Consider the following 12,416-nt stretch of genomic DNA (forward strand, 5'->3'; position numbering starts at 1 on the left):
GTTGTAACAGAAAAATATCCCATGGTTCTTATTGCGATGAATTAAGGAGTAGTGTTATCTGAAATGTGTGGGGAGTTACTGTGAAAGAGTCAAGATCACCCCCTAGTCAGATAAAGCCGTACTGAGTAACCTACATTTGGCAGTAAATTAAAAAGAAAGTAGGGCTATGTAGAGGAGGAGTTTCAAGTGGAAATTCAGTCTCTAGGCCCTCAACATGACGGAGTTCCCACAGTTCCCTCCCTGTCAGCTCTGAGGATTCATCTCTCATGTCTTATCAGACCTAGATGAAGTTACATCATCCAGGCTTCATGACCTGGCTTCTAAGGCTGACTGTCTCACTGTCCTTCTTTCAATGAAGCCACCCTTGATTTTCTCTCCACTTCACCATCTTTGGGAAAAGATGTGGGGCACAGTCATTAATATCCTTTCTCATCTGGCACTCACTATTTCTTCTTCGGATAATTCTTGTCTTGGACTTTCACTACCTCCTTTCTTGGATCCCACTCTGCTTTCCTTGCTCAACCTTGAACTCTCTTTGCTGACCCAGCTCTCCTGATCCCATTCTTTCTTCATTTCCTTTCCTGTTTTTCCAAGCTCCTCTTTTCTCCTTCACTCCCTAAACTTCCCAGTAGCCTTCCCAGGCAATACCTGTGCCTGGTGCACCCTCATTTTAAGATGGAGCAGAAGGTTTAGAACCCAACCAGGTCCCTTCTTTGTTTCCAGAGCCCTCACCAAAGGCTGCCGCTGTGTGGAACTGGATTGCTGGGATGGCCCTAACTCGGAGCCCATCATTTATCATGGCTACACTCTCACCTCCAAGATCCTCTTCAGCGATGTCATTAAGGCCATCAAGAACTATGCTTTCAAAGTAAGGATGAGGGACCCTCTAAGATTTCTCATACTGCACAATCCAAGACTGATAGTAGGTCTCTGCCCTCCCAGCAGAGAACATAAACAATGAAGACTTCACCTTAGCATTTATTGTGGGTACAAGATGTGTCCCTCTGGGCATCAATGTTCTGCTTTCTGCGGAGATCCATTCCTGGGAGTTACTGGACAGGCAGAGTGCTGTCTGAGGATGAGTTTCAATCTATATCAGCATAGCTGCATCCTGGACCCCACTGCAATGAAAATGCCCAGTATCTTGAGCATATCTGGTGGGAAATGCAAACTATCCCATGATTTGTGTGGCTTTGAGGTCTCGGGGTCCATTCCTAGTTTAGAGGAATGCATATGCGTGTGTTTTGGAGGAACTGAGGGGTATTGGAGCTGGATGATCTTTAAGCTCCCTCTCAATACAGAACATTCTATGATTTTGTGATTCTATGATTCTACTGTGCATTAAAAGGAATGAGTGGGTCTGGAGTCTTGTATGTCTTTAAAAGCCCTTGGGTTTGTCCGGATGCATAGGGATTTCTGCCACTTTCCTTCAGTGCACTTGAGAACTAGTATCAATTTTTCTTGGGGGCTATAAAGCAGTGACAATAACAATGCTTTCAGCACACAAAACAATAGGGGGACACAGGCAACCAGATCAGGCCTATTCATGGATGAAGAAAGGATTCATGTCATCTAAGGATTTGAGCACAACTAGTGATTTCAAAGCCTCCCTTTCCAGTCTTTCCTCTGAGGTAGGAAGATGCTCTGATCTACAGTGCAAGTGGAGAATGGCCAAAGTGCGCCAGCAAGTCTTGTGGGAGGTACTTTGACCCAGCCTGGTGGCCTGTCCATTGGATCGTCATCTCTGGAAAGCATCGGCAGAGATCTAAGTAGCTACTGCAGAGTTTTTTAAGAAATGCTCATTTTAACAGAATACAAGACCCTACCGTTGACAAATTGATTTCCAGAGAAAACAGCGCTGGGCTTTATATCACTTGCTAGAGACTGGTGAAATTGCAGAGTTGACTGATGATGTATGTTGCTGTCTTGATCTAGACCTCGCCATACCCTGTCATCCTCTCCCTGGAGAACCACTGCAGCGTCGACCAGCAGAAGGTTATGGCTCAGCACATGACAACGATCCTGCAAGACATGCTCTTGGTTGCTCCACTTGATGGAAACAAATCCCAGTTCCCCTCTCCCGAGGTAAGCAAGGCCACTCCAGCACTTTCTGCCTTCTAGGGGTGGGACAAGAGAGAGGTCTGTCTCCTTTATGGGTGCCGAGTAGTAGCTAATATGCCTGAGGACTGATGGGAACTGCATTTGCAGAGGAAAAGAGATTGTGGAAAATGGTAGAATAAGAAATAGGAGTATCTAGAAGTAGCCTGTGCACCTCAAGCATAAAATGCCACATTGCTCCTTGTTTGTTGTTTGAGCTCTTAAAGGAGACATCTCTGCAGGCATAGAGTCTATTTACCAAGGCCAGAGAATATCCTTCATCCCATGAGGATCTTGCTTTTCTGTCTTGTCTCAGAGGAGCTGAATCCTGAGGGTCTGCCTTGTGCCTGCACCCCACATCCCAAAGCAGAACATGACCTTTTTCAGGCTAATGCCCTGAAGCACTCTTAGGTTGCTGTACATGCAAGGAAGATTAGTGCCACAAGAAGTGACAACAAGGTGTCTGTCTCTGTGTTTCTAATCCAGCAAGGCTGGATACCACCTGATTTCATGGTAGGTAAAATGTTCTGCTCTGTGCTGAGGGATGTAGCATACATTGTCTTCCTCCTTCAATACCTTAGATGCTATACTGTTGAGATTCAGACTGCTAATGAAGAAGCAATGAAGGATGGAAGGACAGTTGTGATTGTTTGACCTTCAAAACTCAAGGGGAAAACCAGTAGAGGTAGCCTAAAACTTCATTGAGCACAGAATGTCCTTCCACTGAGAATGGCCTGAGGTGGTGGGGATGGAAATGTCCATGGAGGACAAGGGGAATCAGGAGGTTGCATAGAGATGCCTCCTTGATTCCCATGAATCAGGGCAGCAGTGAAGCTGGGAGCTGATCCTGGACCCTGTGGAGGGAGGAGATATAGAGCCCTCAATAGTAGACAACCGTCATAAAATCATTAGCTGACCATTAGAAAAAATTGGAAATGGAATCTTGGTATGAGAAAAAATATTACTTTTCCAAAACAGAAGCCAAAATTAATCATTCAGCTGTTTCCACCCTTTGAGTTTGTGTTTTTTTCTTTTCTCTTAAACACTTTGCAGAAACAGACTTTTGTGTGGATAGCTGCAGTCTCCTTTAATTTGCATTTCATTGCTAAAGAAATCATTTGCCAAAAATTGGATGAGCATGCCTAGCCAGAGCTGGAAAAAGTTTGTGGGTGGGATAAAGCTGTCAGTCAGCAGGGGAGGAAGGAGAGGGAAACGATCCACCCAATATATCTTCTGCATTTGTTCTCCCTCTCCCTTTCTCTTCCATTTCTGACTTTCCCCTTTTGTTTGGGTGTGTCATGCCTCACTTGAAACAATGCCTAGCACAGAGGGAAGCTGATCTGGATTGGTCCCTAGGCACCAGTGCAATAAATTAGGATGAATCATAATTTTTAATGCTGCTGCATCAGCAGGACCTTTGCACAGTCACAGACAAGGTGCCTCCATTTAAGAAGTGACTCTCCCAGGCTGAGGATACACCAAGGATGGAGAGATGTCTCTGCAGGCTGTTACTGCGTAGGAAAAATCAGTGTCTTCAGTGTCGCCTCCTGGCTTGCTGTTAATCCTTGGTGCAGGATCAAGACAGCTGCTGATAGCCTTTCAAAACAGTGCCTTGTGGTATGAAGAAAGAAAGGAGGAACATCAGGGAAAGACATGCCTGATGTGAGTGTAAGGGAATGACCTAAGCTTCCCAAAGATGATTTTCCCATTCCTGTGCTCATCTAACCTCCTGCTCCGATTGCCCAGATGGACACGTGGCCCCAGCTGGAACAAACCGGCCCAGATCTACCTTAGTGAATGGATTTGGGCTGATAGCTGTATTGGAGGGACTGATCCATGTAGTTTAAAGGGGGGAAAACTGCCAATGTAGCAAAACGTGTCCTTTTCCTTCTGCTACTTTTCCTCTGCCATCCTCCTATGTGAACCAGGAGAGTGCAAAGGGCTGAACTGCTGGGTTTTTTTGGTGGAAAATACATTGAAGCTGAAAAGTTAAGGAAAAACAACCTAACAAAACCTCTTGGGTTTTCCACTTCCTTGTGAGGTTGGCATGGGGAAGTCTGGGATGACGTAATATTTTTTTATATTAGAAAAAGGGTGAGGTCTGCCACTGGGAAAAGGGATGAAAGGCTGTAAATAAAACCAGGCAAAGAATTGCTGCAGATTGTGTTAGCAGGGCAATGTTGGTAATTAAAGGAAGATCAACACAATTCGGATTCAAGCTGACAATTCATACCACAGCTGTGGGCAGGAATCTGATTTAGCAGGTTCCATTCAGGGACAGCACTGGGCTACACAGAGCAACCAAATATCTTCCTCAAGCTGCTTTCTTTAGGTCCCAATAGTAAATTAAAGGTGCATAGGATAAAAGGCCAAAAGCCACATAGATGCTCCAAGCAGTGCCAGAGTTGTAGGGAAGAGTTGCTCCAATCTCTGCTGCTGGTGGATTGTTGCAGTCCCTTCTGCCCCATCTCTGACCTGCACCGGGATCTGCTAGGATCCTTTCCCCCTCTGCCTGCATCCCAGCTAGAAATTCTGCAAAAAAAACAACCCTGGAACAAGATTAAACCAGCTGCGAGCAGTGCATGCACCTATTCAGTTTATCAGGTGTGCTTGAAACCCCTCCATCTCTTTGTTACTGCACTTCCATGTTTACAATGACAGTGGGTTTGATTTAACAGACCTTTCTTGGTGAGTGGCCGTTAGGACCAGGAGACCCGCAGTTTGCTGAGCCTCAGTGCAGGGGCTGAGGCGTCTGACATCCCATACCTTTGCTGTTCCACCAGCTATCATATCAGTCACATGCCTTGCTCTGTCCAGTTTGACATCACTTTGAGCCATGCAGCTCAGAAACCACTTCCAGTACAGCAGTGACAGTGGAAAGCTCAGCACAGCTGATCTGAGTGGCTGGGGGGCTGACCTGCTCTCCTCTATGCTCATAGCAAGGCAGTAAATGCCTCTAGATTTCTCTCAGCTAAATCCAGACCAGGGTCAATCACGGGTCTCTAAGTCATCAGTTGACCCTAGAAGCCACCTGCCTGAAAGACGTACTTTTGCACCACACACTCACCATGATTGTGGCTTCAAATCCTTCTGCCATAAGCCTAACTCCACATCTGTGCCTTTCTCCAAGGTTAGCCCAGCTTGCGTCATCTCTGTTGGCAATGAGTCTTCTTGGCTGAAGTTCATAGAATCATATAATGGTTGGAAGGGACCTTAAAGATCATCCAGTTCCAACACTCCTGCCATGGGCAGGGACACCTTCCACTAGACTAGGCTGCTCAAAGCCTTGTCCAACCTGACCTTATACACCTCCAGAGATGGGGCTTCCAAGTTCTACTAGTTCTTGAGCTGAGTTTCCCTCAAATCTCTCAAAATCTCCTTTGATAATGTATTTCTTTCCCTTTTCTGAAGACTCTCTTTGTCTGCTGGTGCCACTCATTTTTAAACCCTGCAACACTTAAGTTTACAACTGGGCTGAAAGACATACAGAGATGGAAATGTCATTTGATATGAATGAGTGCATCTGGTTTGCAGATCTTGTGAATGTGAACATGTTCATTCTCACAGCCTCTCAGAAATCTGAGGAGATAGATATCTTCATCCTAAGGGGAGGGTGTAAGTTGGCAGTGCTCAAACCCTCTGTGCCCATGTATGTGAGCAGTTTGCTTTGGGCTCCTTTTGACAACTAGTTAATACAAACAGGGAGGTTGGAGGTGTGGTCCAACTGCTTGTAAGAGTTTGTTTAAACAGAGAAGAGAATCACACCCTGTGGGTGTTCTCTCTGTTGACTCTAAAGGGTGTTGAGGGCACAGGAAGTTTTTTGATTTTACAATCTTCCACTCCCACTGAGATGAAAACTGGAAATCAGATCTTGCCATGACTTTCAGGTTGCCAAGAGGGGCAAGAAACTTTGAGTTAGGATAAACATGTGTGTGTAGATCTTCCAAAATCCTCTGGTCTTTACAGTTTTGCCCCTTCTGATAAAATCAATGGTGCTTTTGTTTAAGATAGTTGCCATGTCCCAATTCACAGACTCCCAAAGGAAGACAAGCCCTGTGTCAGAACCGTTTCACTTGCTGAGCTGAGCTTGTTCAGTGTGCATTAGAGAAGGTAGAGGAGCAGGGTTGCTCCACTTGTGGAGAATTAAGGCAATACAATTTGCAAGACACATGAGGAAAGGAAGGTTGCTTCTGTTCCAGCAGCCACTCCCCTGTATGTTCTTGGTAGACTCCAGTGTCCGTGTAGTCTCTCCCGTTTTCTTAGGTTGTATTGAGCCTTGGGCTTGCCACAGGCAGTTGGATTAGCTTTATGTTCTACTTGGAGAATATTTATTAGAGTATTTCAGCTAATGCTTCATCGTAAGACAAGGGATCTGCTCAGCAGAACTGAAGAGCTGAGTGTCTTTCGCCTCGGGCTAGAAATACTTAATATCATATGAAGGGGAACCAAGAGTGATGGAACAAGTGCATGCGTGTGTTTGTGTCTGTGTGTATCAGCTTATTTAAAACCTTGTTAAAGAATATAAGCACTCAAATTTAGGACTTTGCTTCCTGGCACACATATTAAATGAAGGAAGTAAATGGGACTGGCAGCTTCTGCAGAGTGGATTCAGTGCAGTGCTACTACAGAGTAGCACCTTCTGTGGCAAAGGGAGATGAAAATGCTCTGGTTTGGGGTAAATCTCACTGTGGACCAATAAGCTAATGCTTCTCTCCTGGAGTTAGGTGGCACACAGACTGATCTCCCTTGTAGGCACAACAGAAGTTACCTTCACAGGGGGATACTAAATCTCTGCAAGGCAACAAGACACCAGAAGAGAGCCAGCTTCTTAGATTCGAAGGACAAAGGGTACCACCATAATCACCCTATGGAGAGTCTTGGTGAAAAATGACCAGAGTCTCTGTGCCCATGGAAAGCATATGTAGCACATCCAGGGTTTTCCAGAGTAACGACAGTCTACACAGGATAACAGCAGAACTGAGAACCCACCGCTGGCAGCCCTGGTATGAGGTGCGATGAAGGGACAAGGTGGAGGCTGCCTTGTTGTGCCTTCACTGCTGATGTTATTCAGCCATCTAGGATGGCTCTGTGACAGAAATTACACCTCCCACTTGCTGGACAAGATGTCCTGAGCTGGTGAAGTTTAAAAAGGGCTGGTAGCCCAACTGGAAGTAAGGGATCAAACAATATGCCCTGAATACCTTATCCCTAGCTCTTTACTGTTGAGCTGTGAGCTGAGGTGGTAAAGTTTCTTATGCAATGTTAGAAAGCAGAGAGAGAAAATAATATGTTATATTGTACAGCAGAATGCTATCTGCAGCCTGAGAAGGACAAGAGGGGCTTCTCTGAGCCCCTCCTCACTGTCCCCACTGCAATCCCTCCAGGATCTTCCATTCAAAGCATTGACTGGAGCCAAAAGACTCACACACAATGGGATTTCGCCTGCTGCCAATGAGTATTGTGGAAGGACAGGGAAGAGCTGGATCTTGAGGGCAGGATGGTAGTTAGAGGCATGTGAGCAGCAGACTGAAAAAAGGCTCTTGAAGATAAGTTGACTTGTCTGCCAGTCGGAGACATGAAGAAGCAGGTCACAGCTCTGCCTGGAAGAAGACTGAGGGGCTGGGAGTATGGTCTAGGGACAGGGAGGAGGGTACTGCTATGTTCTAACTGATCTTTTGGAGCTTTTATTCTCAAAGGGTAACTGGTACACTCCTCCCAGATGCCTTTGTGCAACTTCTAAGTGACAGAGAAAGTGTCCCAGTGTGAACAGATCATTTGCGATAGTGGAAGAAAAATGTTCTTGGCTTCTGCCTGAGGTGCCAGTGTCAAATTTCAGCTCAAATCAAGCTTTACCCACAGCTCAGCCAAGTGGTGAGGAGCTGGGCTGGTCTCTGTAAAATGCATGATGCAGTTTGCTTGCACCCACAAAAGGGGAATTCTCTTCTGTGAAAATGCCCGTTTTGCTTTATAAAAGATCCTGGGTTTTGCTCAGTCCTGTCATTTGAGAATGGTGCTTGTTTTTGCTGTGGTGTAAAGGGCAAATATAGGGACTCACTGAGGGAAGAACATGAGGGTTTAAGCAGTGTGATCCAGTGGAACATATCCCTCCCTGTGGCAGGGGTGTTGGAACTGGGTGATCTTTAAGGTCCCTTCCAACCTAAACCATTCTATGATTCAGTGCTGTGCAGACTGAGGATTTGTATTGGCTAATTCTGAGATTGCATTTTGCTAGAGTAACTAGCACTCTCCAAAGCCAGGAGTATCAAACACATCCTGGTAACAGCAAATCTCCCACTGACTTCACTGGAAGCTGCAGGATCTAAGTGTGCTCCTGCTTTAGAGGTTGCATCCAGGCAAACCCCCTTCTCAGTACTGCTCCCTGCTTCCAGCATTGCTGCTCTCCTGCTTGGGTTAAAAGTCAGCCCTCTCCAGGCTCCAGCCTTCCTCCCATAGTCAGATCTTGCATAGGAGATACATCAGTGGTATCGTAGTCCATGAGCAACCATGCACTGTTGGTGTGTTCCTTGACCTGGGGGGTTTATTTATGGACCATGGGAAAGGCTGGAGAGAGTTGATTCAGCACAAGAAATGTGCTCCTTGGATTAGCTTAACAGCCAGCTGTGTTACGTTGGCATATGCTGCTGGTTATGATTAGTGTTGTACCACAGTATCAGTCAGAGCAGGAGCTCTTTTCAGAAGAGGAGATATATTTGGGAAGGGTCTGGGAATTCTTCCTTAGTTTGTCAGCACCCTAAAGTTTCACCTGCAAGATCCGTACATATTGAAATCACATCTGCTGTGTGTGAGGCACCTGCCCAGAACTTAACTGACCTCTATCCCAATTAAAACAACTAGTGGAGCAGAGAGCTATGCTGCTTTAGTCCCTGTACGATTCTCATGCCGTTTCACAAGTTCTGCGTGTGTTCATAACCATACATTGCAGAAATTGGAGTAGATTCCTTATCAGAGAGGAATAAGTGGGTTATCTGGGGTTTTCAGACATGTGGCTTGAGGTCAGAGCAAGGCTTCAGTGGAAAAGCACGTATTTTTACCTGTGTCTATGGATAATAGAGGGCTGATCTTGTTTCTCTCTACAACCACCTAAAAGGAGGTGGTAGTGAGGTGGGTTCTGGTCTCTTCTCCCAAGTAACAAGTGATAAGATGAGAGGAAACAGCCTCAAGTTGCACCAGCGGAGGTGTAGATTGGGTATTAGGAAATATTTCTTTACTGACAGAGTGGTGAAGCATTGGAACAGGCTGCCCAGGGAAGTGGTGGGATCTCCATCCCTGGAGTTTTTTGAAAAACTTGTAGATGTGGCACTTTGGGATGTGATTTAGGAGGCACATTGATGATTGGTCTTTTCTAATCACCAGCTATTTTGTCCACTTTTCCTTGTGCAGCAATTGAAAGGGAAGATCCTTGTGAAAGGCAAGAAGTTGAGCAGGCAGGAGGACCCCACTGGAACAAATGGGAATAACAACTTGGAGGCTGAGGATGTCTCTGATGAAGATGAAGCAGCTGAAATGGAAGATGAATCTGTAAAGACTGAGGTAGAGCAGAAAGGGAAGGTAAGTAATGAGTCCTGAAAAAAAGCAGACCTGGAGAGGCAGAAAAGCTATAAACAATAACTTGACATGTTGTAGAAGGCTCTGAAGTCCTGCATCAGGAGATCCAATCTTGTTAGCCTATCCCATGATTCCACCTGTGAAATCACTTTCTAGGTGGGTTTTCTAGCACACCACGAAGAAAAAAATAAAGAACAGCAATTGAAATATACTTTTAATATGTTCCCACCTAAGACAGTTTTCAGCGTGGTTTCAGTTACTCAGCTGAGGTTATGTGAGGTTGAGTTGTTGAAAACACTGGAGCTAAGGATCCCAATCATTGCTCAGCTCATGATCTTTGCCCCAAGTGAAAACAGAGATCCTGCAAAGCCAGCTAAGAATGAAGGCTGGCCTCTTTTCTTAAAATGAGAGAGAAAAGAGCCCAAACTCTTTGGAGGCTAAAACTTCCTTTCCTTCCCCTTATTTCCAGGTTTGCATGCTTGGGAACAGGGCAGTACGGAAAACTTGCTGCTAAGGCTCAGTTGTAAAGTTTAGCAAATGGAGGCAGTCATAGATGCTGAAATACAAGTGATCATGCAGAAAGCAGCAGAGAGGTTATCCCACCATCAGAGAGAGAATCCATCGGGAGGGCATCACACAAGGATGCTGGGAAAGAAAAGCATCTGTTGCGTGAAATACTCTGAGCTCACCAATAAAGGCTGATTGGATTGTTCCTGTGTTTGTAGCCCTGATCACTTGTGAGCTGTCATAGCAAGCTGAAATATTCCTTCACATAATAACACACAAATAAATGCAGAAGGAGGGACAGCCCAGGTGAAATATGCTTGGTAGTCAGTGATATCATTGGACAGGCCAAGATGGGCCTGAAAGGACACTGGTGCTCTGAGAGGAGGGTTTAGCACTCTCCATGCAGTGAGAGGAACATTACAGCGACAGTTTGCCCCTTGTGCACCCTCTCTCCGCGTAGAGGTGCCACTGAGTATTGATAGTGTGCAACCTTTTCATGTGAAGATGGTGAAGAAGAGAAGCCCCAGGAGTCCTAGACAAAACGTGATTATTACTTTTGAGCATGACTGCAGAAACTCCCCACAGATCTCTTCCTCTTCTGCTTTTAGAGTGACACCTTGAAGCTGGCCAAGGAGCTGTCAGACACAGTCATCTACTGCAAGAGCGTCCACTTCAATGGCTTTGAGGACCCCAACCATCCTCGAGCTTTCTACGAGATGTCATCATTCTCAGAGAGCAAAGCTCTGAAACTAGCCCAGGAGTCAGGTATGTGTGTTCTGCCCTTGCAAAAAGCCTTCCTCTGCCCCAGTCCCACATAAAGGGTCAGCTGCTAGTGGGTGAGTATGAGGGAAAAGCATCCTGAAGGGTGTGTGTTATTATCCTTTCGGCCATGCTTGTCACTAAGAAACAGTGGGAATAACTTAATATTGTAGAAGCTGTTCCCAAGAAGGGCATTTTATACAGGTAGTACAAATTCATCCAGGCTTGCTAGGTGGAAAACGTGTATATACAGCAGCATCAAGAGGAGATAAAAGGATAAAAGTAGCTGCTGTTACTGAAAGGGCCATTTTGTTCTTCTTTTCTTTTATTTTTTTTTTTCTGCAGGAACCAATTTTATTCATCACAACATCAGGCACCTGAGCCGGATCTACCCTGCAGGCTGGAGGACAGATTCTTCTAATTACAACCCCATCGACTTGTGGAACGTCGGCTGCCAAATCGGTGAGTGCAGCTGGGAGGTCAGGGAGGTTTTGCCTGGTGGTGTCACCTATCACCTGGCTGTGGTGAGGCATCCACTGACTTAGATGTGTGGTCCCAAGACATTTGCAGGCAGAGAGGCTCAGTGACCGCTGGAAGTCATCTGATGTTCAGCCAATGCTGAATAATTTTTCATAGATCATTTTCTGTTCCACCTCAAAATCATTAGGAGAGCCTTTCCTGCACATTAATGTGCACATCCTTGCAATTTCACTGGAAGGAGAGTTTTTGCCATTTAACAGAGGAGGAGGGAGCCAGGAGTTACAGTCACTTACTGAAGAGTGCTTCAGTAAGTGGCAGAAGAGGAAATCAAACTCATATCTCTCAAGCCCCAGTACAAGGCCATAACTGTAAGGGCCAAGCTGTGACCTGAGCTGTTTGCCCTCTACAATTACCTGAAAGGAGGTTGTAGTGAGGTGGGTGTTGGGATGACGATTGGACTTGATGATCTTAGAGGTCTTTTCCAATCTTAATGATTCTATGATCCTATGAGTATATTCCCTGTAGTCAAAGCAGTGCATCATACCTACTCTCAGGGCTTAGAGACCCTGATGGTATACTGACTTCTCAGAGATTTGATAAAAACAAGGGTGCAGAACATAAGTGAATGATGTTGTAGCTTTCATCCAGTAAGCCTGATGCACCAGGCTGGTGATGGCTTTCTTGGTGATGCTGGATGTTGGAGATATCCCAGTTGTGCCCATGTGGCTTAGCCAGACAAGAGAAGCTGCAGATACAGGACTTCCTGGTCCTCAGCTGTGTGGACCTGATTTGGGCTGGATGTGCCTGTCTGCGTGAGAACTCACTGGGTCCTACAACCTGTGTGAGGACACAGGTATCACTCCTGGGCCTGTCTCCACTGCATTGAGTCTGGCCTCAGAAATATCCCTGGGAGGCAACAGTAGGTCCCTCAGGGTAAGCAGAGGCCACATTGGCATGCCATATCTGACCCGGATTCAGTATTTTGGCACTCAAAATAAGATTTTTCA

At 45.7% G+C, this 12,416-nt stretch overlaps 1 protein-coding gene across 2 annotated transcripts in view; it reads left to right on the forward strand.

Annotated features, from left to right (window-relative positions):
- Positions 1 to 12,416, forward strand: part of PLCD1 (phospholipase C delta 1) — a 59,405-nt gene that overhangs the window by 37,633 nt on the left and 9,356 nt on the right. For both annotated transcript variants that reach the window (XM_054060173.1, XM_009558286.2), the window contains exons 7-11: positions 724 to 868; positions 1,936 to 2,085; positions 9,499 to 9,666; positions 10,779 to 10,935; positions 11,275 to 11,391. In XM_054060173.1, the coding sequence (XP_053916148.1) occupies positions 724 to 868; positions 1,936 to 2,085; positions 9,499 to 9,666; positions 10,779 to 10,935; positions 11,275 to 11,391 (737 nt within the window). The remainder of the gene's footprint in view (positions 1 to 723; positions 869 to 1,935; positions 2,086 to 9,498; positions 9,667 to 10,778; positions 10,936 to 11,274; positions 11,392 to 12,416) is intronic.

Source organism: Cuculus canorus, chromosome 2, assembly GCF_017976375.1.
Source record: "Cuculus canorus isolate bCucCan1 chromosome 2, bCucCan1.pri, whole genome shotgun sequence".
Taxonomy (NCBI): domain Eukaryota; kingdom Metazoa; phylum Chordata; class Aves; order Cuculiformes; family Cuculidae; genus Cuculus; species Cuculus canorus.